At 41.8% G+C, this 17,290-nt stretch overlaps 1 protein-coding gene across 1 annotated transcript in view; it reads right to left on the bottom strand.

The window, feature by feature from the left end:
• Nucleotides 1-17,290, bottom strand: part of LOC124013981 (conserved oligomeric Golgi complex subunit 5-like) — a 114,864-nt gene that overhangs the window by 72,706 nt on the left and 24,868 nt on the right. Inside the window, exon 7 of the mRNA XM_046328598.1 lies at nucleotides 193-323. Within this exon, the coding sequence (XP_046184554.1) occupies nucleotides 193-323 (131 nt within the window). The remainder of the gene's footprint in view (nucleotides 1-192; nucleotides 324-17,290) is intronic.

Below are 17,290 nucleotides of genomic sequence, written 5' to 3'. Positions count from 1 at the left end.
GCTGGGCCCCACCGGGTCATATATTACCTGACTGAAACCCATCTCTGGCCTGCTTGTTTGAGCCTACAGTGAATTCTCGTTTTGGTCAAATTGCAAAAGAAATATGTGAGTCACCTTTCCGGAAATGTGTACGAGTGATAACTAGGAACAAACTTTTCCACATTTTCTTTGTAGACTGTGTGTGTGTCCTACCTGTATCTCCATGCCCTGCTCCAGCAGTCTCTTGGCCTGGTTCTCCACCTCCAGTCTAGCTCTGCTGATCAGCAGCAGGTCATTCTCTATCACGTCTATACCAGACAGATCCACCCCCTGGGACAGATAGTCTGGAGAGAGGGAGAAGAGGGTGTTAGAGGGAGAAGAGGGTGTTAGAGGGTGTTAGAGGGTGTGTGTGTGTGTGCGTGCGTGCGTGCGTGCGTGCGTGTGTTTTGCACATGTACACCTTCAGATATTTTTCTGAGATCTAGAAAAACACCCTCTAACATTTGACAATATAACATTTGGCATTCAGTGTGATTTATTTTCATTTAGATAGAAAACCAGCCTCCCACAATACAGACTCCGAACAATACAGCCTCCTACAATACAGCCTCCTACAATACAGCCTCCTACAGTATTGGAGAGTGAAGGTCAAAGGGAAAACGTGACAAGCACACAGTTGTAGACATAGAAAACAGGTGGAACTGCAGTCAATAGGAAAGGTAGCAGTATATGTTGACTTTTAAACTGTGTGTGTGTGTGTGTGTGTGTGTGTGTGTGTGTGTGTGTGTGTGTGTGTGTGTGTGTGTGTGTGTGTGTGTGTGTGTGTGTGTGTGTGTGTGTGTGTGTGTGTGTGTGTGTGTGTGTGTGTGTGTGTGTGTGTGTGTGTGTGTGTGTGTGTCAGCCAGATGTTCTATGCAGATGGGTTGATCCAATTAACCCCTTGCGAACATTCATTAAGACCTTCCCATGACTCACTCACACACACACACACACATCTTCAGTCCCCTCTACAACCTATTGTGTTAAAAACAATACATAGTTGAATCTTTAAAAACCCTGTCACAAAAAGAAATGTGAACCAGCGACACAGGTAGGGAAAGCTAAGCTCCCATTTCAGCGCAATCCAAAGGTAGAGAGCAGGCAGGCAGATAAATAATCTGAAATAGCTTTAATGTCTTTGTCTAGACTCCCTGCTCTGCGCAGAGCGCTGTGCTCCCCAGTGAGAGAAGTCAGTCAGCAGACTGGCCAGGGAGAAGAGATTGGACAGCAGAATATCTAATCCAAAGACAATCCACTCACAGACAACTAAAATTCACATCCCTAGTGTGCTGTTCCCTGTGTGTGTGTGTGTGTGTGTGTGTGTGTGTGTGTGTGTGTGTGTGTGTGTGTGTGTGTGTGTGTGTGTGTGTGTGTGTGTGTGTGTGTGTGTGTGTGTGTGTGTGTGTGTGTGTGTGTGTGTGTGTGTGTGTGTGTGTGTGTGTGTGTGTGTGTGTGTGTGTGTGTGTGTGTGTGTGTGTGTGTCATGCCCAGGGACGGCCCTGGGCATTAGTATATTTTTGGGGGGATGGCTAAGTCAAGGTTTCAATTTACTGTTGAGCATTAGAATAATAGAATACACAAGGTGCAATTTCAAAATTTGGTTGTGCATCAGCGATTTCTCTCTTGTTATGTCAGTCACTCAATTAGCTGGGTAGACAAACTTCCCAAAGGACTCATTTATTTTGGTACTGTCCATATGCAGCTTGTTTTTGGTCACAGGTCCATGAATGACTGAAGAATTGCAACATTTACCTAGAGCTACCTCTGCAGATAGCACTACTGGGTGATTTGAAAAGTCTTAGTCAATTGATCAATAATATAATACAACTTTTAGCAACAATAAAACATTTCACAATCTGTAGAAACTATGAGAATAGAACGTTTCAGAACTTTTGTGAAGCATCACAGCACAGTTGAAAAATATATGGTAAATAGAAATCCAATATGGATGGTGTTGAGAGATATATGGGAGGGATTGAATGGAGCTGAAGGGTGGGACTAACAACAAGATAACAAGATAAATATACTGAGTCTGTAAAATGTATATAGGTTCAGAACTTTTGTGAAACATCACACAAAAATAAATATGGCAAATGAAATAAAACGGACTAGACGGACTAGACTAGAGAAATAGAGGGGAGAGGTAAAGGGTAGAAGGAGGACAGGACCAAAAACAAACTAAATATAAATACTGTAAAATATACTGTGTTTGTAAAATGTTTATAGTATGTATAATCTGGAAGTAGAAGCCTAAGTGCTGTTGTCCATTAGTTTACTCCAATTAGGGGAAGTAGGGTTAGTCGAAAATAATAAAGGAAAATATATATATTTTTAAACATGTATGCATGCATGCATGCATGCATGCATGCATGCATGCATGCATGCATGTATGTATGTATGTATGTATGTATGTATGTATGTATGTATGTATGTATGTATGTATGTATGTATGTATGTATGTATGTATGTATGTATGTATGTATGTATGTATGTATGTATGTATGTATGTATGTATGTATGTATGTATGTATGTATAGTGGGGCAAAAAAGTATTTAGTCAGCCACCAAATGTGCAAGTTCTCCCACTTAAAAAGATGAGAGGCCTGTAATTTTCATCATAGGTACACTTCGACTATGACAGACAAAATGAGAAAAAAAATCCAGAAAATCACATTGTAGGATTTTTAAAGAATTTATTTGCAAATTATGGTGGAAAATAAGTATTTGTCACCTACAAACAAGCAAGATTTCTGGCTCTCACAGACCTGTAACTTCTTCTTTAAGAGTCTCCTCTGTCCTCCACTCGTTACCTGTATTAATGGCACCTGTTTGAACTTGTTATCAGTATAAAAGACGCCTGTCCACAACCTCGAACAGTCACACTCCAAACTTCACTAAGGCCAAGACCAAAGAGCTGTCAAAGGACACCAGAAACAAAATTGTAGACCTGCACCAGGCTGGGAAGACTGAATCTGCAATAGGTAAGCAGCTTGGTTTGAAGAAATCAACTGTGGGAGCAAATATTAAGAAATGGAAGACATACAAGACCACTGATAATCTCCCTCGATCTGGAGCTCCACGCAAGATCTCACCCCGTGGAGTCAAAATTATCACAAGAATGGTGAGCAAAAATCCCAGAACCACACGGGGGGACCTAGTGAATAACCTGCAGAGAGCTGGGACCAAAGTAACAAAGCCAGACGTGTCCCCCTGCTTAAGCCAGTACATATCCAGGCCCGGCAGCAGTTTTCTAGAGAGCATTCGGATGATCCAGAAGAAGATTGGGAGAATGTCATATGGTCAGATGAAACCAAAATATAACTTTTTGGTAAAAACTCAACTCGTCGTGTTCGAAGGACAAAAAATGCTGAATTGCATCCAAAGAACACCATACCTACTGTGAAGCATGGGGGTGGAAACATCATACTTTGGGGCTGTTTTTCTGCAAAGGGACCAGGACGACTGATCTGTGTAAAGGAAAGAATGAATGGGGCCATGTATCGTGAGATTTTGAGTGAAACCTCCTTCCATCAGCAAGGGCATTGAAAATGAAACGTGGCTGGGTCTTTCAGCATGACAATGATCCCAAACACACCGCCTGGGCAACAAAGGACTGGCCTAGCCAGTCTCCAGATCTCAACCCCATAGAACATCTTTGGAGGGAGTTGAAAGTCTGTGTTGCCCAGCAACAGCCCCAAAACATCACTGCCGTAGAGGAGACATGCATGGAGGAATGGGCCAAAATACCAGCAACAGTGTATGAAAACCTTGTGAAGACTTACAGAAAACGTTTGACCTCTGTCATTGCCAACAAAGGGTATATAACAAAGTATTGAGATAAACTTTTGTTATTGACCAAAATAACACCATAATTTGCAAATAAATTCATTAAAAAATTATACAATGTGATTTTCTGGATTTTTTTCTTCTCATTTTGTCTGTCATAGTTGAAGTGTACCTATGATGCAAATTACAGGCCTCTCTCATCTTTTTAAGTGGGAGAACTTGCACAATTGGTGGTTGACTAAATACTTTTTTGCCCCACTGTATGTATGTATGTATGTATGTATGTATGTATGTATGTATGTATGTATGTATGTATGTATGTATGTATGTATGTATGTATGTATGTATGTATGTATGTATGTATGTATGTATGTATGTATGTATGTATGTATGTATGTATGTATGTATGTATGTATGTATGTATGTATGTATGTATGTATGTATGTATGTATGTATGTATGTATGTATGTATGTATGTATGTATGTATGTATAGTATGTATAGTACCAGTAAATCGTTTGGACACACCTACTCATTCAATGGTTTTTCCTTATTTTTCCCATGTTCTACATTGTAGACTAATAGTGAAGACATCAAAACTATAAAATAACACATATGGAATCATGTAGTAACCAAAAAAGTGTTAAACAAATCAAAATATATTTTATACTTGAGGTTCTTCAAAGTAGCTACCCTTTACCTTGACATATTTGCACATTATTGGCATTCTCTCAACAGCTCAAATAAGCAATCATTACTTTAAGACATGAAGGTCTGTCAATCCGGAAAATGTAAAGAACTTTGAAAGTTTCTTCAAGTGCAGTTGAAAAAACCACCAAGCGCTATGATGAAACTGGCTCTCATGAGGACCGTCACAGGAAAGGAAGGGTGGGGGGGAACCTCACTGGCAAAACATTTTTGTACGCCAACCCCCCCACCCCACAACCAAATATCGCCTAGGGCCCCCAAAATGCTAGGGTCGGCCCAGGCAGCCACTCAGATAACAATACCCTTCCGAGGGGCTATGGGTATGGTTAAGAATTCTCATTTGTTGTAGAGAAATGCTGGTTAGAAAACGCTGTACTTCAATCCTTTCTAGCTTGGCCACTGGCCAGGTAGTGACGGCTAGCAAGGTCCCCTTTAGCATTGGCATGGCACTGCTGGCACCATGATGTGCATGTTGGTGGCTTCTTGTGGTGCCTCTACACTGGGCCCTCGGTCTGTGTTGTGCCATTGCACTGGGAATCGGTTACTGATTCAACATCAATCAGCCTGCCTCATCGTCGGCCATATTTATCTGCACTGAGAAGACCCGTCTAAACCAGAGCCTGGGAAACGGGAGGCATTACACTGAGAACAACTCCAACTGTGACCTTGGAAACACAATTTAGTCATTACAAGGTACAAGGGAAGAAAGGGACTTCTGATAAGAAACATTAGCCATGACTCAATATGGCCGACTGGAAGCTCTCTAGGACGGGAGAGGACGCTGAAATTATTTCACAAAACATGCAATTCACTTCACAGCAGATAAGGAGGAGGAGGCAACAAATAGAGAGATAAATTGTTATTGTCCAGAGAGCCAAGCCTCCATCTTAAAATTAGAAAGGAGTGATGAGAACGAGAGAAAGTGAGAGAGGGGAGGGGGCAATTTCTTGGGATAGCCTTCCAAATAAGCTTTCTAAATTCCCTTCTGCTATGAACCTCTTAAAAGGTCTTCACAGGAACACAACACAGCAAGAGCAATGGTGAATCCGCGTTTCACATTCAAAGGGGAAAGGAGAAAGCCTGCCAGTATCATCCATCGCAACGATGGCGAATTCTGCAGAGAGATTGTGTGAAATTACATTTGAAGGGTCCACATTTCCAGAGTAAATGCAACCATCTAGGACAACATAGTGTGACAGTGAATGTATACGCTACTACTGAAGTACTACAGGTGTGAAAGCCATTTAGAGAGTCAATGTTACGATAAAGCATCCAGTAAAATGTTAGTGTGGATGGCTGGTAAAGACAATCACAGCACACAGTTTTTAGTGTGTACATAAAGCTGAAGAGAATCGCTCGAACCCTGGCGCAGTCATTATTGTGACAATGACGTACCTCACTCAGACAGGAGCACTATTGAATTAAAAATAAATAAAAAAATGTCCTTATTTAACCCAGAGACGGGGTTAAAACTAGTGCACTGTTCAGGGACCAGAGACGTATTATCATTGTTGTCTCAGCCTGCGATTGGACAGACTGTAACAACTGTACCATGAGTTCTCATTGGTTCCATACACCGAACTTCCCTTCTATTGTCCGTCTGTCAGATGGACGAGAGGATAGAGAATGTGTTTGTAAGTCATTGGGCGCCATAAATCCACACACAAGGGGACACGAGGATTAGCGGAGAGAAAGAGCAGAGAGAGACTAGACAGGGACTGGGTACAGTAGGACTCAGCCTCTCTACTAATGTTGATTTTTTTTAACCCAGGTTTCTAAGAACCAGTTTCAGAGTGGAGAGCTAAAATAGCTCTGTAGTCATTATATCTGGACACCAGGGACACAGGGGCGACATAGGACCCGTTTCCACACTTGTTTGTGTGTAACTGTTCACATAAACCTGTGAATTTGCTGCCAAAGCAGAGATGTGAAATAAACAAAGAGGAATCAAATAAGCTCGAGAGATGTTAAAATGTTTATTTGCCAAGCAGAGCACGTGTTTGTTTGTGTGTGTGTGTGTGTGTGTGTGTGTGTGTGTGTGTGTGTGTGTGTGTGTGTGTGTGTGTGTGTGTGTGTGTGTGTGTGTGTGTGTGTGTGTGTGTGTGTGTGTGTGTGTGTGTGTGTGTGTGTGTGCGACCTCCGCGCTGCTTGAAGGTCACCCCTAGTGTTTATTGGCACTCAGTCCTTTCCCAGGCCTTTCCAACGCCTCTCAGACAGCAACACATAAGCACATGCTCCCTCCACAGCAACAAGGACTGAGTGTGTGTGTGTGTGTGTGTGTGTGTGTGTGTGTGTGTGTGTGTGGGGTGGCTTGCACACCCTCCCAGTGGGACAGTGAACAACAGGAAGAGACGAGCTCCAGCTCCATGGTCCACAGAGGGGCCTAGTGCACAAAATAGAACCCCAGGAGAGAACACTGTGTGGGGGAGACAGGGATGACCTTCCTCCCTAGAGACTAGATGGTGTTTACACCAATGATGGCTCTGGAATCATCATCAAATCTCATCAGCCAGTTTATCACACTGTCCCCATGTTTTATTATGAGGGAAATAAACAGCTATGTTTCATAGGTCTTTCAGTGAAGAAATGTCAACTGTGTTCACCTTGGCCAAATATATCCACGTACGGAGACATAGCCAGCCAGCTACAGTTCTTCCTGGGTTGCACTCAGCCTGCTACAGGATGACCCCTGAACTCAGATGACCACTGACCGCACGCAGAACACACTAAAATCATCTCTCTCAGTATAGGGCTATGAGTGAGGGGGAGAAGAGAGGGATGAAATGGAGGAGAGAAAAGACACTCAAGAGGTCAAAGGGACATGAGGTACTGTGATTAACACATAGTGACATAATCTAAGAACACTCTGCTATCCTGTCTGTCGTTACTAAACAGGCAGACTGGGTGAGGTCATCAAAGAGGGTCAGTCAATGATGTCATCACAGAGAGCCCAGAAGGTCATCCGTGTTGTTATCCGTGATGTTACCTCAGTGAGGTTTAATTATTCAGAATGGAGTAACGCTGGGGTGTGTGTGTGTGTGTGTGTGTGTGTGTGTGTGTGTGTGTGTGTGTGTGTGTGTGTGTGTGTGTGTGTGTGTGTGTGTGTGTGTGTGTGTGTGTGTGTGTGTGTGTGTGTGTGTGTGTGTGTGTGTGTGTGTGTGTGTGTGTGTGTGTGTGTGTGTGTGTGTGTGTGTGTGTGTGTGTGTGTCAGTCAAAAAGGAAGGCGTAGCAGGTGGCAATGGGGTGTTTTTTAAGCCAATTTCCTGCAATTCCACAAATTTGAGCTGAGCCACATTTCTGCAGTTTCAGAGCAAATTTCCTGCAATTCTACACATTTTGTCATGGCCCTGAGATAAATATATTCTGCCATGGAGCGGAGAGAAAATGTTGCCATTTTAAAACAAATTTCCTACAATACTACGTATTTTGCCATGGCTAATGTGTTATTTTTCTCAAACATAATAACAAAATCAATACTGCTGAATTAATTGTTTTTGGAATTTTAAATTATCCCAGACTGCCTAGCCAAGCTTGTATTTTGGTGATTGTTAGTTCTCAAAGATTATATTATTACAAAAAGATATATAGGTCAATTATTTTTTCTACATACATTTTATCTGCTTTTAGTTGTTGAAGTTTACACTGAAAGCATTTTGATTATGATAATTGTTTTACCTTTTGGTCCCGCCCAAGTATTTTCTATGCAGAAAAATCCCTGACTGTCTGAAATCTTGTGTCAGTTACAGGTGTTTGATCAGGTTACAGCCAATGTCTGCTCAGTCACCTCATCCCTTCCTCGCTCTCTCTTTCGCCTCCAATTGCAGACTACACAATCAGCCCTGACAGGCTGTTTCTGCCCCATTAGCTCTTGCCATGGGGCACTGATCTACAGCCACAACACAGATAGTCAATATGGCTGGAGCTGGGCAGACACCCACAGCGAGTGCACAGTGGACTCGTCAGCAGTGACAGGCTCTGGCACGGCGACTCTTTCATCCCACTCGCTCCCTCTTCCCACTCGCTCTCTCTTCCCTCTTCCCATTCTATTCCCATTCGCTCTCTCTTCCCTCTCCCTTTCCGATGCACGCACGCTCTTCGCACACATATACACACACACACACACACACACACACAAAAACACACACACACACACACACACACACAAAAAGTTGAAATGGGGAAAAGGTAGAGAAACCCAAGCAAACAGCAACCTGTAGGGGCATCAGGGGACAGGGTTGGATATGGGATTGCAATATTAATACCAGCATCAAACATTTATGGCCATTCTCTCCTCCAAGCAGAGAAGTAGAAAATGATTTGTGTGTGTGAGCGTGTGTGTGTGTGTGTGTGTGTGTGAGCGTGTGTGTGTGTGTGTGTGTGTGTGTGTGTGTGTGTGTGTGTGTGTGTGTGTTAGGGCTGCACAATTAATCAAATTCATATAAAGATCGCAAGAGATCCAAGATGCATGTTATATTTTGAAACGTCACTCAGAACACTCATGTAACGTCCACTTTTATAGTTTACTCCGTTTGTCAGTTTGCATGCTGCTCTGTTAGGACAAATGCAGTCAACAGATTGTACCAAACAGGAACAATGCTGCTTTTCACTTTGTTTCTTAATATACACTTAGAAATTTATTTTTTTATTTTTAAGAAAATATAATTTTTTTGTCCATTAAAATAACATCAAATTGATCAGAAATACAGTGTAGACACTGTTAATGTCACTCCTGTGTTCCAATGATCATTTAGACTTTTAAAATTATAAACTTGGATTAGATAACACAACGTGCCATTGGAACACAGGAGTGATGTTTGCTTATAATGGGCCTCTGTACGCCTATGTAGATATTCCATTAAAAATCAGCCATTTCCAGCAACAATAGTAATTTACAACATTAACATTGTCTATACTGTATTTCTGATCAATTTGATGTTATTTTAATGAACAAAAAAATGTGTTTTTCTTTAAAAAAATAACATTTCAGTGACCTCAAACTTTTGAACGGTAATTTTTTATGATTCCAACAGTTGTCCAAGTGTTTTGATCTATATTGCAAACACAATATTTGGCAAAAAAACAATTTGCAATTCGATTTTTTGCACATATCGTGCAGCTCTAGCGTGTGTGTTTGCATTGTACAGTTTACCAGTTCTACAGGAATGACTATGACTCCCTCTAAAGCAAAGCATAGCAACAAAATATGCCTATTGAGAACTGCCATAGCTCTGTATTTACAGTGCATTCAGAAAGCATTCAACCCCTGAACTTTTTCCACATTTTGTTATTCTAAAATTGATTGACAATTTAATATAAACACAATGACAAAGCAAAAACTGATTTTTAGAAATGTTTGCTAATTAATATATATATTTTTTAAACGCAAATATCACAAGTATTCAGACCCTTTACTCTACTTTGTTGAAGCACCATTGGCAGCGATTACAGCCTCGAGTCTTCTTGGGTATGATGCTACAAGCTTGGCAGACCTGTATTTGAGGCGTTTCTCCCATTCTTCTCTGCAGATCCTCTCAAGCTCTATTAGGTTGGATGGGGAGCGTCGCTGCACAGCTATTTTCAGGTCTCTCCAGAGATGTTCGATCAGGTTCAAGTCCGGGCCCTGGCTGGGCCACTCAAGGACATTCAGAGACTTGTCTTGAAGCCACTCTTGTGTTGTCCTGGCTGTGTGCTTAGGGTCATTTTCTTGTTGAAAGGTGAACCGGAGATCCTGAGTGCTCTGGAGCAGGTTTTCAACAAGGATATCTCTGTACTTTGCTCTGTTCATCTTTCCCTCGATCCTGACTAGTCTCCTAGTCCCTGCCGCTGAAAAACATCCCCACAGCATGCTGCTGCTGTCACCACGCTTCACCGTAGAGATGACGCCAGGTTTCTTCCAGATGTGACATCGGCTGTTACTGTGACCGTATTACCGCCAGACCAGCAGTCACGAGTCATGATGGCAGTCAAATTCCACCTCACCGTTTAGTCACTGTAATTAGGCTTCTATCAAGCTCTGATGCAGCTGATGGTCATTAGTAACGTACAAAACATGCTAATTGCCTGGTACTCAACACTATATTGTCCCTCTAATCACTCTGACATTAATGCGTACATGTAATCAGACAACTAATCAAACACTTCATGAGAGCCCATGAGCTCATGTTGCTAGTGGTTGTATTAATTTGGGATCTATCCCATCCCAGAACTGTCCCAGACTATATTTGGAATATTTCCTTCTCGCACAGAATAATAATAGGTTGACTTTTATACTATGGGGGATAGTAGATTGACAAAGGCTAGTGCTTTTGCTGTTCGTTAGGCAAACACATCTTGTTGGCTGATGAAAAGTCAAATGTGGACAGTTCTTCCAATATCTTCAATATGCACCTCGGAATCGGATAAGGCACGTGCAGATGCGTCCCCGATGTGTCGGTCTTCACTTGTAGCCTGTATGAGAGACCAGATCACGTGACGGAGAGCCATTTCAGTGAGAGGTGTCGTGTCTTTGGCTATGCCGGATTAAGTGATATGACATGCTATTCTATAAAATAATTTCTCTGTAATTAATATTACCTGATTAAGCTAATCAGGTAAATGTAATTAACTAGAAAGTCGGGGCACCACAAAATAATGTTTATAGAGCTGTTATCTTCCAAATAAACTCAAAGACCTGGTAATCTTTTACCTCAATAGCAGTCAATTTTTTATCGTCACTTTATTTAGTCTCATCTGACAGTTGTAAATTCTTGGTTCACGAACCCTGGATACCCTTGAATCAGCAATACAAAATGTGGTTTAATGATTTATTTACTAAATACTCACACAGAATTACATCTACACATAATGGATCATACATCGATTATAAAATGTCAAAGGAAAACGTCCCTAGCGGACGGAACAGATGCTACTTAATATAATGTTTACATACCCTACATTATCCATCTCATATGGATATGTATATACTGTACTCTATCATCTACTGCATCTTTATGTAATACGTGTATCACTAGCCACTTTGTTTACATACCCTACACTACTCATCTCAAATGCTTATTCTGTACTCGATACCATCTACTGAATCTTGCCAATGCCGTTCTGTACCATCACTCATTCATATCTTTATGTACATATTCTTTACATATCCCTTTACACTTGTGTGTATAAGATAGTAGTTTTGGAATTGTTAGGTTAGATTACTCATTGGTTATTACTGCATTGTCAGAACTAGAAGCACAAGCATTTCGCTACACTCGCATTAACATCTGCTAACCATGTGTATGTGACAAATACATTTGATTTGATTTGACGGCTGGTTACACAAAGAAAGGGGGTTGGGTTTTGAATGAAAGAGCTGGAAGACTGAGGAACAAAAAGATTGTGTCTCTATCGGGCCGTAGGCAGCTATGCTATCGTAAATACAGTATCTTATGCATTCTAAATAACCGCCCATTTAAAAAAGGAAAATGCTGCGCTTTGGTAGACTGGTCGTAGATAGAAGGCGGGGTGGTCCAGCATGGATCTCTGGTCCTCTGAAGAATGTCTGGTGGTGAACTGGAACGTGGTAGAATGGATACCCTGTCCGTCCTCTCCTAGCCCACGTTTAGCGGGTGGAGAGGGTATCACTTCTTTAGTGAATAAAAGTTCATACCAAGTTGCCATACTTTTATGCTCATGCTATATTCTGGCTGGTATCGTCGAAATTCATCCTGCCGGCGTGTAGGTTGTCACCTTCACGTTGCGATTCAATGCTAATTTGGTTGCGATTCAATGCTAGGTTCCTGTCGTTCAACCATATCCCACGCTGAGGTTGGCTTAGCTCTGTAGGTGATCTTGTCCTTTGAACGTGGGGACCGCAAGTCTGCACGTCCTTGGAACAGAAAGTTGAATTTTCGTCAACGGGTTTATATAGTGGTGAAAGAAGGGCGTGTTTCATAGTTTACAACCAAAGTCTGTTCCCTCCCTCTGAGTGAGTAGAGTTTCTCTATGACAAACCATTCACTCATTTAAGAAGCTAAAATGACATTGAATCTTCACAGTTTCATATTTAAACATTTAAATTGCACAACAATTCCATGTGAATCTGATAACTAGAAAGAGTCGACTTTCCAAGATACTACTAATGACAGGATGACAAACTGTAATGTCTCAGACAACAACTGATCTGAGATCATATTCATTATGTACCCATGCATATGTTCAACTGGTGGATTACCAAAATATGGTTCCGTTTCCCACCTTTCAATGTTACCAGACTCTCTATGTTACAAAAGGCTTTACAAGAGTCAACTCCATAAAGTAGAGAGAGAAAAGGGGAAAGATATTTATGGGGGTCATAAATCTCCCCCAACAGGCCAACATCATGACAGTGGTGCTTTGGGGCATGCAGCCGGGAGAGTAGAATAGTAATGATAATATTCAGCCCAAGGGCACAACGGTCACTGGCCGCAAGAGGCATGGTTTTTCGGGGGGGCATTACAGCCACACAAAGGGATGCCGCGGGGAAATAGGAAGCATTATCAAGTGCTTGTCAAATTGCGAATGAGAAACTAATGCAGTGTGTACAGCCTGCGCAAAAAAAACAAAGCAGAGCTCATACCTTTCATGCAACTTTTTTCAAATCATCATTAGAGTCACATCACGCAGCCTTACAATGTATTAAAAATCAAAACATATATCCCAACGTTTTTTTAGAACAACTAAAGTTACTTTAATAACTCTAAATTAAGAATATAGGAATAGCTATTTTTTTGGTTAACTGCTCACAGAATAGCCGTATGTGCGCACTCAAATCTTTGAGAAAATATCCTTCCTATTTTATTCAGCTATGTTCAATTATATTCTTCATACTATAAAATAATGGCATGAAGTAGTTAAGCAAATCTTGTCTGCAAAATGAACTAGTGTAGCCCACAGCCAGATGGCACAGCCAGATCGGGGCTTAACATAAGGACAACTCAAGAGTATGCTATTCTGTTCTTCTGAAATAGACCACATTTTCTTCATATAATGTTTCTTTAGACGTGTCTAAAATAAATCATGGATTTATTGTGATGGTGTAAGCTATACTAATTTGATTTATTAGACTTTTTCAAATGTAGATGTTCCAAAGGTCTGCATCAGTGGCTTGTAGGCTATGCCTGGAAGACAGGAGATGCTACATGTGTTTGTTAATTAACAGTCAATTACCATGACAGTTATTTGCTTGACAATCACCGGCTGACTAAATTTCATGACCACCACAGCCCTAGATGTGATGCTTGGCATTCAGGCCAAAGAGTTTAATCTTGGTTTCATCAGACCAGAGAATCTTGTTTCTCATGGTCTGAGAGTCCTTTTGGAAGCCTTTTGGCAAACTCTGTCATGTGTCCTGTGGCATCCCTCTGGCCACTCTACCATAAAGGCCTGATTGGTGGAGTGCTGCGGAGATGGTTGTCCTTCTAGAGGATTCTCCCATCTCCACAGAAGAGCTCTGGAGCTCTGTCAGAGTCACCATCAGGTTCTTGGTCACCTCCCTGACCAAGGCTCTTCTGCCCAGATTGCTCAGTTTTTTATTTAATACTTTTTGGAATAAGGCTGTTACGTGGCAAAATGTGGAAAAAGTCAAGGGGTCTGAATACTTTGTGAATGCACTGTATATTCCCTACAGGCTGCATCTAATCTAACCTGGTCATGTTGCCAGATATTCTTCATAAATGAGCAAACTCCTTTGTCATTCAAAGTGTCATTAAAATCAACAAAACAGGAAGATAAAACAACCAAATCTGGCAACCAGGCTAGTGTGACTAATGGATTGAGGGCAATTATGTCTGTCCTATCAGACAGGTGTCTAATACCTGACGATTGGCCAAAATCCCCAAGGTTTCACCTACCATTACCATTGGCACAGTTGCCGAGCCCGGTCTTCAAGAGAGTGCAAACACACAGACTGGCATGGTGACAAAGAGAGGGAGAAAGACACAAAAAGGGAGTGTGTGTGTGAGTGAGAGAGAGAGAGGGCGACAGAGAGAATTTTGAATTTCAAAAATCGACCTTTGGCACAATTCCGAGATGTCTTCCATCAATGCAGTGACACTGGCACCAGCGGAAAACACCCTCCGAAGAAAACCATATGTGCTCTGATGCCTCGGAGTTGAGAGAGACAGCTCCTCTTTCATTTAGCCATTTCCTGGCAAAATATAACATCATTATCCTCTGCCTGACATTGACATCCCAATTTCAGTACTGAAATCTAACCAATCTGTGGAATGTGAATCCTAATGACTGTGTTCCAGAACTTATGTGGAGGAAATCGCCATTACTGAACACAGGCTTGAAAGCTGCATCTTGATGGTGTCATGTCGATCTGTGGAGCTAGTGCCACTTAGGCTACAGACACACTAGACCAAAACCGGCCCGCAAGTGATTTTTTTGGGGGGGGTTAAAAAAAGAAATAATAACAATAAATACTGCAAAATCACCAGGAATTTAGCAAAAAAAAAAATGACTGAAAGAAATAAACGTTTTGTTTTCGAAATGATAGTTTCCAGATTTGCCCATATTAATGACCCAAGGCTCGTATTTCTGTGTGTTATTATAATTAAGTCTATGATTTGATAGAGCAGTCTGACTGAGCGGTGGTCGGCAGCAGCAGGCTCGTAAGCATTCATTCAAACAGCACATTACTGCGTTTGCCAGCAGCTCTTCGCAATGCTTCAAGCATTGCGCTGTTTATGACTTCAAACCTATCAACTCTCCTCTCAAGATTAGGCTGGCAATACTAAAGTATCTATTAGAACATCCAATAGTCAAAGGCATATGAAATACAAATGGTATAGAGAGAAATAGTCCTATAATAACTACATCCTAAAACTTCTTACCTGGAAATATTGAAGACTCATGTTAAAAGGAACCACCAGCTTTCAAATGTTATCATGTTCTGAGCAAGGAACTGAAACGTTAGCTTTCTTACATGGCACATATTGCACTTTTACTTTCTTCTCCAACACTTTGTTTTTGCATTATTTAAAACAAATTGAACATGTTTCATTATTTATTTGAGACGAATTTGATTTTATTGATGTATTATATTAAGTTAAAATAAAAGTGTTCATTGTTTATTCAGTATTGTTGTAATTGGCATTATTACAAATATATATATATATATATATATATATATATATATATATATATATATATATATATATATATATATATACATATACATATATATATATATATATATATATAAAAATCTGCCAATTAATTGGTTTTGGCTTTTTTTGGTCCTCCAATAATTGGTATCGGTGTCGGAAAGTCTTAATCGGTCGACCTCTAAAAGAGAGGGGTTGATAGAGAGAATGTTGAGAGAGAAAGGTGGATACAGAGAGAAATAGAAAGTGTTAGAGCCATGCAGCCAGAGAAGAGGGAGGGAGGGTGGGCGAGGTGAGTAGGAAGGGCTATTAGTGCTCAGAGACGGAGCGAGTGAGAGTGGGAAAGAGGCGAGAGAGCGCAGCACAGCCAGAGAGCAGAACAGTCGTCTCTCTACTCCAGCCTGGATCCTTACACACTTCTCATTGAGACCAGTCCCGGGAAACAGACCCTGAGGACTTAACTACACCATCTTGCCCGTCACACACAGCCAGAGACCGACTCAGCAGCTTCTGGTTCTTTCCTCTCTCTATCTCCTCCTCCGTCACTCTACCTGGGAGAGAGTGTTCCACCTGGCTATCTATGCTGACAGTGCTGTGAGGTAGAGCACGGACACACGGCTACCTCAGAGGACAAGGTAAACATCTATCACAGATTCCGCCATTCTCTGTTACAATTGCGCGCTTGATATCGAATGTCAGTCTGCACACTGACGCAAATAAATGCATTTCAGATGCGTTCAAACACAAACTCAAAATGACAACAGTAATGACTTAATTTCTTGACAAAAGCACTCTCATTTTCTACCTCTGCTGAGCCGTGAGGAACGGCTGTCAAAACGCCACCGTACTGTACAGTATGTGCACACTAAATCGGCAGAGTTCAAAAGAACAAATGGAGCAAAAAGCCTGCAGACTTCTCACTTGCATTGTACCAACAGACAAAGAACCACCAGCCGTGTGCGCTCACTGCATGTACAGGACCATAGCGCTCTAGCACAGTCTCAGCCTGTCTGCTCCGCCAGCCTACAGTCGCACAGTGGAGAGAGAACTTGACCAACAGAGAACAGTCTCACCCAAAGGGATTATATTTCCGCTCCCTCTCCTGCCTGCCCACTTCCTCAACGCTCTGCTGCTAATGTTAAGCATCACTTATGAGCGCGGTGTCTCTGAAGCCTTGCTCTTAGCGCGGTGCAAACACACCGCTCTCATAACAGCCTGAGCCTTCCACTCATCTCCCACACGTAGAGAGACACACACGTAGACACACACACACCAAATACACCTTCTCAGAGTGCTCTGTGAGCAGTCATGCGTGCAAGTGAATAACTGAAAGCCAGGGGCTTAACCTCTGTGTGCAGTGCCACGGTGTGAAATTACAGAAATCAAACCACATGCTCCGTGTCATACGGATCCCACACTGTCCGTGTTCCGTGTCATACGGATCCCACACTGTCGTGTTCCGTGTCATACGGATCCCACACTTCACGTGTTCCGTGTCATAACGATCATACACTGTCATGTTCCGTGACATACGGATCCCACACTGTCCGTGTTCCGTGACATACGGATCCCACACTGTCCGTGTTCCGTGTCATACGGATCCCACACTGTCCGTGTTCCGTGCCATAACGATCATACACTGTCATGTTC

Source organism: Oncorhynchus gorbuscha, linkage group LG25, assembly GCF_021184085.1.
Source record: "Oncorhynchus gorbuscha isolate QuinsamMale2020 ecotype Even-year linkage group LG25, OgorEven_v1.0, whole genome shotgun sequence".
NCBI classification, from domain to species: Eukaryota; Metazoa; Chordata; class Actinopteri; order Salmoniformes; family Salmonidae; genus Oncorhynchus; species Oncorhynchus gorbuscha.
Note: the sequence above shows the minus strand (reverse complement) of the source record. Positions and strands in the feature narration are given on the sequence as shown.